A 15,162-nucleotide genomic window follows, 5' to 3' on the forward strand; every position below is an offset into this window, starting at 1 on the left:
TTGGCTGGATGAAACACAGACACTTTTGATTGGCTGAATGAAACACTTTTGATTGGTCCTTTTGATTGAAGAAATTATTTAAATGTGTGAAAAGTGAATGAAGGTGATGTTAATATATATTTTGATATGTATTTTTTATTTGTTCAACATACAGCTGACAAGTGACTTGAAGTTGATTTGTGTGAACATTTAATAAGTTGTGTGCCCTATTTAGAAAGCAAGCGTTTAAGTGAACGAAGATAGATAGATAGATAGATAGATAGATGGACGGATAATACATTTGATTATAGATAGATAGATAGCTTATAGATAGATACATAGATAGATTATAGATAGATAGATAGATAGATAGATAGATAGATAGATAGATTATAGATAGATAAATAGATAGATTATAGATAGATAGATAGATAGATAGATAGATTATAGATAGATAAATAGATAGATAGATAGATAGATAGATTATAGATGAATAGATTTGTAGCGGGTTCAAGGAGTGGGCGGACACAGTCTTGGCGTTTTGAACACGCGGTTCGCTTTATTGCTCCAAAAGCGAACAACAAGTAAATCATACAATGAAAGAAACTGAACAGTAGGGTCCACGAACACGGTGGCCAGGCTCTCTGGGCTTTGGCCTCTGTCTCTCTGTCCACTCGAGCGTCTGCCGCTCTCTGTTTTCTCCCCCCTACTGAAAGGCAAAGCAGGCACATAAATACACACTTCCTGATTGGGTCTGATTGCGGACACCTGTCGGCAATCAGACCCAATCGCCCCAGCCGACCTGGTGCTCCATACTCCCCCTACCGGCCAGACTCCGCCCCCCTCCACATACCCCCACCGCCCGACACAGGCCGGGGACCCATCCGGCCGTAGCCTACTCCCCCCCCCCGGAACGGGAGAGGAAGTCAGCCACGACCATCTGCGACCCCGGCCTGTGGGCCACCCGGAAATGGAAGGGCTGCAACGCGAGGTACCACCGGGTGATCCTCGCGTTGGCATCCTTCATCCGGTGGAGCCACTGGAGGGGGGCGTGGTCGGAATAGAGGGTGAACTGGCGACCCAGCAGGTAGTAGCGGAGGGCGCCGACCGCCCATCGGATGGCGAGACACTCCTTCTCGATGGTGCTGTACCGACCCTCCCGGTCCGACAGTTTCCGGCTCAGGTACAGCACCGGTCGGTCGGCCCCCCCCACCTGCTGGGTCAGGACCGCGCCCAACCCCCTATCCGACGCGTCTGCCTGCACGGAGAAAGGGAGAGCAAAATTAGGAGCACACAGGACGGCTTCCCCGCAGAGGGCTGTTTTAATAGCATCAAACGACACCTGACATGGCTCCGACCACTGGACGGTATCTGGGGCCCTCTTCCGGGTGAGGTCGGTCAAGGGGCTGGCCAGGTCGGAGAAGTTTGGGACAAACTGCCGATAGTACCCCGCCAGCCCCAGGAACCGCCTCACCTCTTTCTTGGTCCTGGGGCGGGGGGCGGCAGCGACCGCCGCGGTCTTACCGACCTGCGGCCGGACCTTCCCCCGCCCCAGGTGGAACCCCAGATACTGGATCTCCCTCCGCCCGATCACGCACTTCTTCGGGTTGGCCGTGAGCCCCGCCCGTCTCAGCGACTGAAGGACGGCCGCCACCCGCTGCATATGCTGCCCCCAGTCGTCTCCATAGATGACTATGTCGTCGAGGTAGGCGGCAGCATATGCAGCATGAGGTCGCAGCACCCGGTCCATCAGCCGCTGGAACGTGGCTGGGGCCCCGAACAACCCGAACGGAAGTACCTTGAATTGGTACAGACCGAGCGGAGTGGAGAACGCCGTTTTCTCTCGGGCTGCTGGAGACAACGGAATCTGCCAGTAGCCCTTCGTGCAGTCCAGGGTCGTGTAGTAGGTGGCCATGCCAAGCCGGTCCACAAGCTCGTCGATCCGAGGCATCGGGTAGGCGTCGAACTTAGACACCGCATTCACCTTACGGTAATCCACACAGAACCGGACAGCCCCGTCCGGCTTCCCCACAAGCACGACGGGGCTGCACCAGTCGCTGTGGGACTCCTCGACGACGCCCAAGTCTAGCATTGCTGCCAATTCGCGCCGTACCACGTCTTGCTTGTGTACGGGCAGCCTGTAGGGGCGTGTCCGCACCGTTAACCCCGGTTGCGTCTCGATGTCGTGAGTTATTAACGGGGTGCGACCGGGCAGGGGCGAAAAGACGTCGGCGAACTGGAGCTGTAGAGAGACCACGTCCGCCGCCTGACTCTCCGACAGATCCTCTCCTCGGCCGACCGGAGGGATGGGCCCCGGGGCAGGGACTTCCGGTCCAAGCTCCTCTCCCTCCGGTAGCGTCGTGGCGAACGCGACCGGGACCACATCATTCCACCTTTTCAGGAGGTTGATGTGGTAGATCTGTCGGGCGTCGCCCCTGTCCGACCGCACTACCTCGTAATCCACGTCCCCGACTCGCCGTGTGACCACAAAGGGACCTTGCCACTTCGCAAGTAATTTGGTGCTAGAGGTGGGCAACAGAACAAGGACCTTGTCCCCCGGCGTGAGATCGCGTAATCTAGTCCCTCTGTCGTACAGGCGTTTCTGATTCTCCTGGGCTTGGCGCAAATGCTCACGTGACATTACCCCGAGTGAGTGGAGCTTTGCACGCAAGTCCATGACGTACTGGATTTCGTTTTTGCTGTCGCTGGACCCCTCCTCCCAGTTTTCTTTAATGAGGTCCAGGACGCCCCTGGGCCTGCGCCCATAGAGCAACTCAAACGGGGAAAACCCTGTGGAAGCCTGAGGCACTTCCCGCACCGCAAACAACAGAGGGTCTAGCCATTGATGCCAATTTCGAGCATCCTCCAGTACAAACTTCCGGATCATGGACTTTAACGTCCGGTTAAACCTCTCACACAAGCCGTCTGTGGCTGGGTGATAGACGCTCGTGCGGATGGCCTTGACCTTCAACAACCCGTAAAGTTCCTTGATCGTGCGTGACATGAAATTGGTGCCCTGGTCAGTGAGAATCTCCTTTGGGATTCCCACCCGCGATATGACGTGAAACAACGCCTGCGCAACACTCCTCGCGGAGATATTGCGCAACGGAATTGCTTCCGGGTATCGGGTTGCGTAGTCGATCAGGACTAACACAAATCGATACCCTTGTGCGGAACGTTCTAATGGCCCGATAATGTCCATGCCCACGCGATCGAATGGGACCTCCACCAGGGGAAGGGGCCGCAAGGGAGCCCTGGGGATGGCCGGGGGATTCACCAACTGGCACTCGGGGCAGGAGGCGCACCAGCGGCGCACTTCCGCCCGAATTCCCGGCCAATAGAACCGAGCCATTATCCGGTTCAGTGTTTTGTCGTACCCCAAATGGCCCGCCATTGGGTTGTAATGCGCCGCCTGGAAAATCATTTCCCGGCGGCTCCTGGGTACCAGCAACTGGGTAACAACCTCCTCACTCTGGGTGTCACGACTCACCCGATAAAGCCTGTCCCTAATCACCACAAAGTGTGGGTAAGTCAGCACTGCGTCTGGCTGTACCCGAAGACCATCAATGGAAATCACTTGGTCGAAGGCGGAGCGTAGAGTAGCGTCACGAGACTGCTCAAGGGGGAAATCGTCCACCGGCGGGAATGTCGACGCTCGGCCCTCGGGCTGAGAACCTCCCGCCTCCTCCCCCGATCCCTGAGCAGCGTCGGACACCCTCGCATCGGCGCAGAACACAGCACATGACTTACATGTCCCTATCTGTCGTGTCCGTACCCCCGCACTCTCGCTAACTGCCCCTGGAAACCCAGCCCAATCTATCCCTAGAATCAGGGGGTACGTGAGGCTCGGACTAACCGCCGCCTTGACCCTATGCGTTTTTCCCCCATAGCGAATTTCGATAGGGACCAAGGGATACGTGTGAACATCCCCGTGTATGCACCTCACCGAAACGCTCGACGCCTCGACCAATGCCTCGGACCGCACCAGGCGCTGATGGATCATGGTCTGCATACAGCCGGAATCCAACAGCGCCTGGTACGTACCCCGTTGTATCCTCACCGGGATACGGTACGTCTCGCCGGGACCGTAGGGAGGGATCGGGGCACCGGTGACGCGGACAACCTGGCCCACCTCCATCATCGGGCAGTCCCTCCGAAGGTGTCCCGGCTGTCCGCACCGCCAACACCCCTCCCTTGCCGTCTGAGGGCCCGCCTGCGGGATGGGGGGGGAAGGTGATTCATGCGCCTGCTCTGGAGTGGGCCCCCCCCCCCACCTCGCTCTTGGTAGCGGGGTGGGTTTGTACCCCCGCAGGGCCGCCGCACCGGTCCGCGGGCTCGGGGTTGGTGCTGGTGCTGGTGGTCTTCTGTCGGTCGAGGGGGGAATCAGGTGGCCCTCCGCGATTTTGACGGCCGCCGAGAGGCTCTCGGGCCGGTGGTACCGGACCCAGGTGGATGTTCTGGCTGGGAGCCCCTCGACGAACCTCTCGAGGGCCACCTGCTCCACGATCTCCTCGGGGTTGTTCCTCTCCGGGGCCAACCACCTCCTCGCCTGGTCCCGCAGCTGCTGGGCGTAGGTGAAGGGGCGATCGCCTTCTGAAAAGGTGAGGGCCCGGAACCGGCGGCGATGTTCCTCCGGGTTCAGGCCTAGCCGGTCCCGGATGGCCTTGTCCACCGCCTCGTAGTCCCGCTGGGCCCCTGCTGGCAGACTGTGGGCCGCGAGCTGGGCCTCGCCCGTCAGGAGCGGCAGGAGGCGGTGAGCCCACTCCTGGCGTGGCCACCCGGAGACCTCGGCCACCCCCCGGAACGTCTCCAGGAAGGCCTCCGCGTCGTCGGTCTCGCCCATCTTGGGGACGTGGATGTGGCCCACCGCCCCCGCCGCTCTGGGTTCCCGATCGCGGTCGCTGGAGACGAGGAGCTCCTGGAGGATCGCCCGATCGGCGGTCAAAGACTGGCCCAGCTCCAGGAGCACCTCGTTCTGCGCCTGCTGTAGCTGCGTCTGCCGTTCGGACATCTGCGTGAGATGCCCGAGTATCGCTGCCAATGGTGACTGCTCCATAGCCGCACTCGCCCCACATTGGGCTCCACTGTAGCGGGTTCAAGGAGTGGGCGGACACAGTCTTGGCGTTTTGAACACGCGGTTCGCTTTATTGCTCCAAAAGCGAACAACAAGTAAATCATACAATGAAAGAAACTGAACAGTAGGGTCCACGAACACGGTGGCCAGGCTCTCTGGGCTTTGGCCTCTGTCTCTCTGTCCACTCGAGCGTCTGCCGCTCTCTGTTTTCTCCCCCCTACTGAAAGGCAAAGCAGGCACATAAATACACACTTCCTGATTGGGTCTGATTGCGGACACCTGTCGGCAATCAGACCCAATCGCCCCAGCCGACCTGGTGCTCCATACTCCCCCTACCGGCCAGACTCCGCCCCCCTCCACAAGATTATAGATAGATAGATAGATTGATAGATAGATTGTAGATAGATAGATAGATAGATAGATAGATTGATCTCTTAATTCCTGGAATGAGAGAGTGGGCTGATTGTCTGTAATTCACTCTGTTGGCAATCTGACACACAGCAGGTTGCAAGACGTCGGCTGGTTATTGTGTTGTGTTGAAACAGGGAGGAGAGATCTGAGGGGACGCGTGTCGTCATGACCTCATGACTATACAGAGTCTATTATTAGACCGTCAACATCCGCTCTAGAATGAACCGTCAGGGCCCCGGGGTTCACAAACACTCCCCCCAGGTCCAGACCTCAGGTCTACCCCCCCCAGGTCCAGACCTCAGGTCTACCCCCCCAGGTCCAGACCTCAGGTCCAGACCTCAGGTCCAGACCTCAGGTCTACCCCCCAGGTCCAGACCTCAGGTCCAGACCTCAGGTCTACCCCCCAGGTCCAGACCTCAGGTCCAGATCTCAGGTCTACCCCCCAGGTCCAGACCTCAGGTCCAGACCTCAGGTCTACCCCCCAGGTCCAGACCTCAGGTCTACCCCCCCCAGGTCCAGAGCCCAGGTCTAACCCCCCCCTCCAGGTGGTCTAACCCTGCCCCCCCCCCCCTCCAGGTGGTATAACCCTGCCCCCCCCCCCCCCCCCCCCCTCCAGGTGGTCTAACCCTGCCCCCCCCCCCCCCCCCCCCCCTCCAGGTGACGGTGATCCTGAAGAGCCGGGCCCCGTGCACCGAGCAGCTGCTCTACACGGCCGAGCTGGACAACGTCCCGGCCGCCTTCGCCGACGGCTCGGTGTCGGGGGGGGGGGGGGGCCGGGGGGGGTGGGGGGGCGGCGGCGGCCCGCTCATCTCCTCCACGGACCCCGGCCGCCACGCCGCCATCCATGCCGCGCACATCGGCACCCTGCTGGTGGTGCGGCAGACGGGCCGCTCGCTGGCGCTCGCCGTCCGCACGCCGCGCGCCGTGGCCCGCGCCTTCGCCCCCGACCGCGACCTCCAGCTGTGCGTGTGGGGGTGCCCCCCGTCCCAGCGGCTGGCCCCCCCCGCCCGCGGCACCCGCGGCGCCCGCGGCGGCGGCGGCGGCGGCGGCGGCGGCGGCGGCGGCGGCCCACTGCTCCGCCCTGCTCCCGGTGCGGGACGTGTACCAGCAGGCCTGCGTGGCCGACCTCCTGGCCAGCGGGGAGCTCAACGCCAGCCGGGCGGCCGTGGCCGCGCTGGCCGACGCCCGGGGCATGCTGGGGGGGGAGGCCCGGCTGCACCTGCCCCCGCCGCCCCCGCCCCCGCCCCCGCACCCCCACCCCCACCCCGCCGCCACGCCCCCCCCCGTGCCCGCGGCGGCCGGCCCGCCTGTGGGCACCGGGGCCCTGGTCCGGATGGGGGTCCTGGTCCAGCTGGGGGTCCTGGTCCAGCTGGGGGTCCGGGCGGTCCTATAGGGCTGCGTGCAGGGGGAGGGGGGGGGGGCGAGACTTTTACCCACAATGCATCACAGAAGCGTGAGGTGTCTAGTGGAGGCGGGGGAGGGATGCACCCTGAGGAGCCTCAGACCTCAAGTCCTGACCAGGCCTGTACCAGGACTGTACCAGGAACCACCAAGTCCTGACCAGGCCTGTACCAGGACTGTACCAGGAACCACCAAGTCCTGACCAGGCCTGTGCCAGGAACCACCAAGTCCTGACCAGGCCTGTACCAGGACTGTACCAGGACTGTACCAGTACTTGGTCTGTGATCAGGAGGTCCAGCAGAAGATGGCTCCAGGTCACCGGTTCAGACCGGAATCGTACCGGGCGTGGGATCAAGAATGAACAACAGAACACAACCAGGAGACAATTTGACAATGAGGTTGATTTCTAAAAGTTTCTGTTGAATAATTTGTTTTATTATTGTGTGTTTCACTTTGCTGATCGTTAGGGTTAGCAGTGTCATGTGACACTTGATGGCGAGGATGTGTGTTGTCATGGTAACCGGTGTTGACCACGTCAGGTTAATCATCACTATAAACTGTAAACGCTCGCACTCTGCTCACTGTCATTCGTTATTTTACCTTATTGGCAACTGGGAGCTGCCCAGTACGACCACAGCCTTCTCTACTGGTGGACGCTGGGAGCTGCCCAGTACGACCACAGCCTTCTCTACTGGTGGACGCTGGGAGCTGCCCAGTACGACCACAGCCTTCTCTACTGGTGGACGCTGGGAGCTGACATTCGTGACATACGTACTCTTGCACAAAGGTGACGGCTGTGATCCTGAGCAGCCTATAAAACCATCAGAGGCCCCAAAAAAAAAAAAAACGTGCCGTCTCGCAAGTTGTTGTTTGTGTCTGTCTCCTCCGGGCACAGGGTTCCATTTCTAGCTAAACCGGAAACCCTCCTCCCACTCTTCGCGTGGGTTGTGCCTATAAACCTGTGACGTTGGTTTACGAGCAGAGAGCGCACTCAGCTGCAACAGGTTAACACCCGCTGCGCCCCCCCCACCCCCCCCAGTGGAGAGGCAACAACGGAATCGTATATTATTCGCCCTGCGGGGGAATTGCAGCACAACTATAACAAGACAGGACAACTATATACAGCAGCAGCGGATGACAGCAGAGAGCTATTGCATAGTAGTATAGTAGTAGAAATAAAAGAGAAAGAGCACTCGTGGGTGATATCCAGGCCCTCAGGGAGTTGGCAGCTGGTTCTGGTGAACAGTAACAGGTTCACATAAGGGGGTCATGAACTAGGTGAGGGCCGCTTCCTAGTTATGTGCAAGGAGCAGACAGGGGGGGGGGGGGGGGGGGGGGTGGAGAGGAGGGGAGCCAGCACTAGGGGGGGGTGGGGGGGTCCGGGGGTCAAGGGATCAGGAAGGTTTTGGCGGGGGGGGTCAGAGTCCCAGCAGGAGCGGGGAGGTGAGGAGCAGGTGGGAGGGGGAGGAGGAGGAGGCTCCATGCCACCTGTGTGTGTTTGAGGAGCCATGCCACCTGTGTGTGTGTTTGAGGAGCCACACTACGTGTGTGTGTGTGTGTTTGTGATGACTGGTTGAAGTTACGCAACGCGCCTCTTCCTCAGAATCGCCTCTGAATCTGATGATGATGACACGATGATGATGATGATGACGACAATGTTTGACGGTGAGAAAGGTGGCGACACCATGTGATGTGTGAGCGTGCAACGGGACCTCCGGTGAGGTATATAACCTCCTGTAGATCCAGCAGGTCTGACATCCAACGCACACCGTCCACACACCAGGTGTAGACCAGCGGCCCGGACCAAGTGGCAAACATTAGCGATCGAGCCTGTGGCTTTAATCAGAGCTCCGATAATAATAATAATAATAATCCGACATTAAGACCCCCCCCACCTGTGTGAGCCGAGCAACACCGTCCACGGGAACCAGAAAGGGCCATCTCGCTTTGGGTCCGGAACCAGTTGACACCGGACTGACCTGTGACCACCAGTAAGTTCTCCGCCTCTTCTCCTCCTTCTCTACTTTTCCCTCCGCGGTCCTCGGGTCCGTGTTGTCTCGAGCAAAGCCGCTGACACTAGTGGTGGCGGCGGCGGGGGGGATATGGGACGGTTAGGGCGCAAGATGCAGTCACACACAGTACGGGATCCGCGTTTTCCGAGTGGGTTTACTGCCGCACGGTGGGGTGGAATTCTTCCATTCCAACCAGGATCCTATGTCCTACAACAACCTGTCTTTACATTTCAACGGAATAATCTGCATAGTGTTGTGAGTCGCTTTGGAGTAAAGCTTCTGCTGAATGCGTATGTAAACCAGTGTAAATGTAAATGTAGCATAGCGCTGGTGTTGATGCTGGTGCGTGTGCGCGTTGTCTGTTGCAGTGCGTTGCCCGTCGTTCGAGAACTTGCCGCTCCTCCTCGCGCTCCTCGTGATGTCGCTGCTGTGGGCGGCTGACGTCACGTCAGGCTTCCGCCTTCCCCGGGAGGCTGTCGTCATTCCCAAAGAACAGATGGTCGTCGTCGAGGACCTCATGAGGGCGCTGAGGAGCTACAGCTCAAGCGTCACTGACGACGTAAGAGAGAGAGAGAGAGAGAGAGAGAGAGAGAGAGAGAGAGAGAGAGAGACTTTATATAATTATATCATATTTTTTATAATTTTGCAGTTTTGTAACTTTTATGGCAATGCATTTTCAACGTGGATATGAGAAAGGGAGAGAGAGGGAGAAGGAGATGGAGAGAGAGACATGGAGAGAAAGAGAGAGAGAGGAAGAGAGAGAGAGAGATAGACTTTGTATAATTATATCATAATTTTTGTAATTCTGCAGTTTTGTAACTTTTATGGCAATGCATTTTCAACGTGGATATGAGAAAGGGAGAGGGAGAGGGAGATGGAGAGAGAGAGAGAGAGAGAGAGAGAGAGAGAGAGAGAGAGAGAGAGAGAACATACCAATGACACACCAACATTCTCACATCATTCTTTTTTTCGCGCCCTTTCAGTTTACACAACAACTCGATCAGCCGTTGCTCTGCCCCAACTCAGTTCTCCAGGTACACACACACACACACACACACACACACACACACACACACACACACACACACACACACAAAACTCTCACACATTTTCTAACAAACACTGAAAGGAAGGAGACATTGTACTCACATTGCCTGTCCATCCCCAGAGAGACAAGGTGGTGGTCCGACTGGCTCAGTACGAGAGCTGCCTGAAGCTGTCTGAGGCGTATCCCCGGACGTCACCTAACATCCCCCAGCTCAACCGGGACGTCCGCTGCCTCCTGGTACTATTGATCATATATCTCTTGATTATCAGTTCTGTCAATACTATTGTTCTTATTTAGATATAGCATATATTAGGCATCTAAATGATATTTATTTATATATATATATAGAGAGGTTATTTATATATTATGAGATTAGATTCATTTAGCAGAGTGCAGGTACCGAGCCAATGAAATGACGTTGACGTCCCCGAAGTGCAAAAGAAGCTTTGAATACTAAAGTGCAGGTTGAGTACAGTATTCTGGGCAGTTATGTAGACAATACAATGGGCAGGTTATGGAATATAAAGAAAATAAATAAATTGTGCCGTTTTGGTTGATAATTGATGATTATATATGTATATATATATATATGTATATTTATATATGTATATTAATATGTATGTATGGATCTCTCTGTATGCGTTCAGGGTGAACGCGTGCAGCCCAGAGCGCCGGAGTGTCCCACGGAGCTGACCGCTAAGAAGGACGACCCCTTCCACGTCATGCGGGGCTCGGCCCTGGCGCTGCACTGCTGGCTTCAGGAGCTGTCCGAAATGACCTCTACTTGATTTTGTTGATCCTCTCGTTCTTCCAGTATTTATATTCGTCTTGTAAATCTTTCGCTGTTGATAGAGGTATTTATTACGGGAGCTGACTTCAACATTTTGATTATTTATTGAAACAGACTTGGATCCACAGGCCTCAATGCACTCCTATTGAAGTTGTGATATGTGTGTATTTCTTAATAAAGACCGTTCAAAACCATTTCCAAGTGCTGTCGTCAGTTCCAGCGGTTTTTTTGTGGGTGGACGGTGCTTTTTGCTCGAACAACCACAAGACACGGTCCTTAGAGGTAACATTTATCTGTCTACCTAGGAAGTGTAATGACACCTGAACCGGTAACATATATCAGTCTACCTGCACAGGTCACCTCCACCTGCTTAAACTGTACAGGTCACCTCTCACTGGATACCTGGATAGATCACCTCTATCTGGTTACCTGTACAGGTAACCTCATGTGACATGCACATGATCAATCGTACATTTGATTGTAACCTTGACCGGGTTGCTCATGAGTTCTGAGTAACCATGGTGATCTACGATTGCCCTTAGAAACCAATGGTAACCACAAACCCTGTGTTTTAGATACGTCCCATAATCACCATGGTTACTGCTGCATTCTTCTTGTTGTCCCACTAAAATCACCATCATCACCAGAGTTTGAAGTGTAGTGTAATGACAATGATTCTTTCTCTCTCTCTCTCTCTCTCTCTCTCTCTCTCTCTCTCTCTCTCTCTCTCTCTCTAACTTTCTCACTCTTTTACATCCCTCACACCAAACGTAGCCCTGCTGTTTGAGTGACACACAGAGGACCCAAAACGTTCTTGCCCTGTTTCACATTAATCATCGTGTCATTGTGGGTCCAGGTCAAAGAAGTAAAGCAACACTTGTGCTAATCACACCCCCACCAGGTGGCGGTGTGATTAGCCATTACAAGCTGTTTTGAAAATCTGCCTCTTCTGACATCACAGGTGGGCGTGTCCACCTAGATGTATGACGGATAGATGAGCAACGTTTGCTACAGTCCACCGGGTAGGCTGGTAGACTGATCTATGCAGCGCACATCTAGGTGGACACGCCCACCTGTGATGTCAGAAGAGGCAGATTTTAGGCTAACTACGTCAGAGTGGAGGTAATGCCACCAGGCTAACTACATCAGAGTGGAGGTAATGTCACCAGGCTAACTACATCAGAGTGGAGGTAATGTCACCAGGCTAACTACATCAGAGCGGAGGTAATGCCACCAGGCTAACTACATCAGAGCGGAGGTAATGCCACCAGGCTAATTACATCAGAGTGGAGGTAATGCCACCAGGCTAATTACATCAGAGCGGAGGTAATGCCACCAGGCTAACTACGTCAGAGTGGAGGTAATGTCACCAGGCTAACTACGGTTATGGTCTCGACTTGGCATCATTACACCGGAATGCTTGGAAGGATTACGGTGAAACAATCAGCCAATAAGCCAGAAGTTTTGTGTGCAGTCATCACTGATTATAAAATGTAGGACGTCCAAGAAGGACGGCAAACTTTTGAGCAAAATTTTCTTTCGCCGTTGTCCAGAAATACCTTGCGGGTATTTCCTGTCGCACGGAAGTGACGATACTGTCGACCAATCAACGGACGGCGTGTGTAGCTCGAACTTGCCGGCACCCTTTCAGGCGTCTTAGTACCCCAATGGAGGAGTACTGCAAGACGATTACGGCTCAATACGGCTCAGTCCGGATCACGCCCACTTTTGGCGGTGGAAACGTGACCCGTGCCGCACCTTTGCAGACTGAACCGACCCGCACCCTCCGGTGGAAATGTGCCATAAATGAGAGAGGGAGAAGTATTTTTAAAGTGAAGTGTGGGTAGTGGCTATTGCAGAGCATATCTAAAGGTAGGAAGTTAAAAGTGAGGACATTTCCTGTAGCCTTTCACAATCAGCCACCAGCGAGCCAGCCCCAGCCCTGTCCTTAGTGGGTCCTCAGTAGGTTGTTTCAGTCGCTGGTCGACTTGTCTTCTTGGCTCCAGAGGAATAACCAGACAGACACTGAGAGGAAGCTATGGAGCGGATGAAGATGAATCCATGGACCCTCTCTGTGCTCCTGCTGCTAGCTGGTAAGCTGTAATGCTTCTTCTGTTTACTACCTGGAACGTGTATCTGGAACCCTGTTGTGACCCGACTGTCTGCTTCCTCCAGGGCCGCTGGGGGCGGCCCCTGACTGGGGCGTGGAGTACCCTGACTCCTTCTGCGTGGTGGAGGGCTCCACCGCCACTATCCCCTGCAGCTTCACCCACCCCTATGTCGACTTAAGGATAGGCGTGGTCATTTTGCAGGTGAAGCGGGTGGTGTGGTGCCCCGATCACCTGACCTGCCACGGCCCCACGCTCAACGTGTACGACAGCAGCCAAGGTCGCGTCGACAACAGGTTCCTGTACCTGGGGGACCTCGCCAGCAACTGCACCTTAAAGATCATCAAGACGGTGAAACAGGACGCAAAGAGATACCGCTTCCGCTTCGAGACCAACGGCGAAGGGTACACTGGACACCCAGGAGTAACAGTCACAGTCACTAGTAAGTGGTACTTCTAGTACTGTAACATATTTCAGCCATAATATTCTCCCATAGCCACAGTACAGAGTACTATAACTAATAAGCTGTAACACTTGCGCAAAGCCACAAGGGGGCAGTAGCTGATCATACATAGATGAAGGGGGCAGGCTTTTAAAGCCACAGAACACGCCCACCTCTACCTGCCTATTTAACTCAGACTCCGCCATCTTAGAATCAGAATCTCTTGGGCGGCGTATCGATTAGATGTAAAGCTTAGAGACGCTCGGCGCGTGTTATATACCATTCCACTCCTTTTGTTTCATAGACGATAGACAATAGACCAACCACCTTAACCCAATAAAGTGAGTTAAAAGCGATCCTGTCTCGGCGGTCTTTCCTGACTAATATTTCTTAACAGTACCGTCACTAGTTAATGTCACTTTACTGTCCCTAGTGTTACTTCTGGTACTGACACATTATGACAGGACGATAGGACTAGCCTTGGTTCCCATTGCGGAGGGATTAAAAACTTGTGGTCAACCTTGAGCAAGATGGCCTCACCCACCTGCTCCTTCATGAGATGTTTCTGGATGACCTGGAAGACACTTTGTATCTACAAACTGACGTGGTAAATAGTCAATTATAAGTGACGACCACTTCAACTTCAGGGGATATGCTGTCAAGTGTAACGGTTGTGTTCTAGTTTAAAGGACTGAAAGACAGGACAAACACATTTGTGTCTTTCAGTGGTGTGTTTGTAATTTGTACAGCAGGATCACATGTCACGTCAACTTGTTCTGACGACATCACACACACCTAAGGCTAATGCAGATCTGCAGTACACAACCGCACCAGCAGATGCTTCAAAACACCAACAACTGCTCTATCATTTGCAAAACTCATAACTAGAACCGTTTTCCATATCTACAGTTACACAAGCTGTACAGTTTTAAATAATGTCCGTCTCACTGTGTGTTCATCAGATGGAGAGGATGTGAAGGTCCAAAGCTCCGTCACTGACAACGTGGTGAAAGAGGGCAGTCAGTACACACTCACCTTTACCTCAGCCTGCTCCTTCCACCAATTGGACGTCCACTGGTACAGAAATGGCCACGCCCTATCAGAGACTGGCCCCACCCTCCACCTCAGGGGTCTGACCAATGACGACACAGGGGATTACAGCTGCTCTCTGGACTCCAGCAGACAGAAAACCTCTGCGCCTTGGAGTCTATTGGTGTTGGAAGATGATGGTGAGCCCTCTGTATTCACTAATGCACATGAGGGTGGTCCCTCGTTAGTGTGAATGCTATATCAGCATTTACACTCTAGATATTGAAATCTTTATTATACTTATTCTTATTCTTTCTTTCTGTGCCCTTTTCTGGTCTTTCAACTCCTTCTGCATACTTTCAGCTACAGAAACCATTGAAGTATCAAAATGTTCAGCACTTTAACAACAGTTTAAAGGACAGCAGATGGAAATTATAGCTATAATCTGGTACAAGCCATCTTTTTGCTCCATGTAATTAATGAACCTTGTACATGGTCCCTGTCTTAAATAAACCAATAAAATAAAATAAGTATGGCTCTTGTTCAACTTTTTTCAACTCTTTCAACTTTTTCAACTATTAAGCTTTATCCACTTTTGCTTTTTACAGTGGAAGTCAAAGCTCGAATGGCGAAGCCGAGACTTTTTTCAAACATTAAAAAAAAAACACACACTTTGATCTTCAAATATATTTAAACAGACGTTAATTTAAACCTGTAATCCCGCTTTGTATATTTTTAGTCGGTCTTGTTGCCTTCCGGTCTAGCCCTGCTAGTTGCTATCACAAAAGCTAACTGTTTCGGATGTTGCAGAGCCCTACAGCTTCAATATTTAACCTAGAAACACAATGTAAAGCTTCAATTGTTATGG

The 15,162-nt window shown here is 54.0% G+C and overlaps 1 protein-coding gene and 2 pseudogenes across 3 annotated transcripts; 2 read left to right on the top strand and 1 right to left on the bottom strand.

Moving 5' to 3' along the window:
* Positions 1-874: 874 nt before the first annotated feature.
* LOC311372739 lies at positions 875-5,035 on the bottom strand (annotated as a pseudogene). The gene is made up of 2 exons: positions 4,040-5,035; positions 875-1,237 (listed from the first exon to the last, which is right to left on the bottom strand). The product of its transcript is annotated as an uncharacterized misc_RNA (transcript).
* A 648-nt stretch (positions 5,036-5,683) lies between these two features.
* LOC311372736 (hemojuvelin-like) lies at positions 5,684-6,857 on the top strand (annotated as a pseudogene). Its single transcript has 2 exons — positions 5,684-5,725; positions 6,122-6,857. The product of its transcript is annotated as a hemojuvelin-like (transcript).
* Positions 6,858-12,734: 5,877 nt separating this feature from the next.
* LOC311372738 (uncharacterized protein) lies at positions 12,735-14,494 on the top strand (the record flags this gene model as incomplete). The annotated part of the gene is made up of 3 exons (XM_084489692.1): positions 12,735-12,808; positions 12,891-13,265; positions 14,228-14,494. Coding segments are annotated over exons 1-3 (697 nt in total), but the record flags the coding sequence as incomplete, so codon positions are not given.
* Positions 14,495-15,162: the final 668 nt, after the last annotated feature.

This window comes from Micromesistius poutassou (assembly GCF_964030765.1).
Source record: "Micromesistius poutassou genome assembly, contig: SCAFFOLD_1301, whole genome shotgun sequence".
Lineage (NCBI taxonomy): Eukaryota > Metazoa > Chordata > Actinopteri > Gadiformes > Gadidae > Micromesistius > Micromesistius poutassou.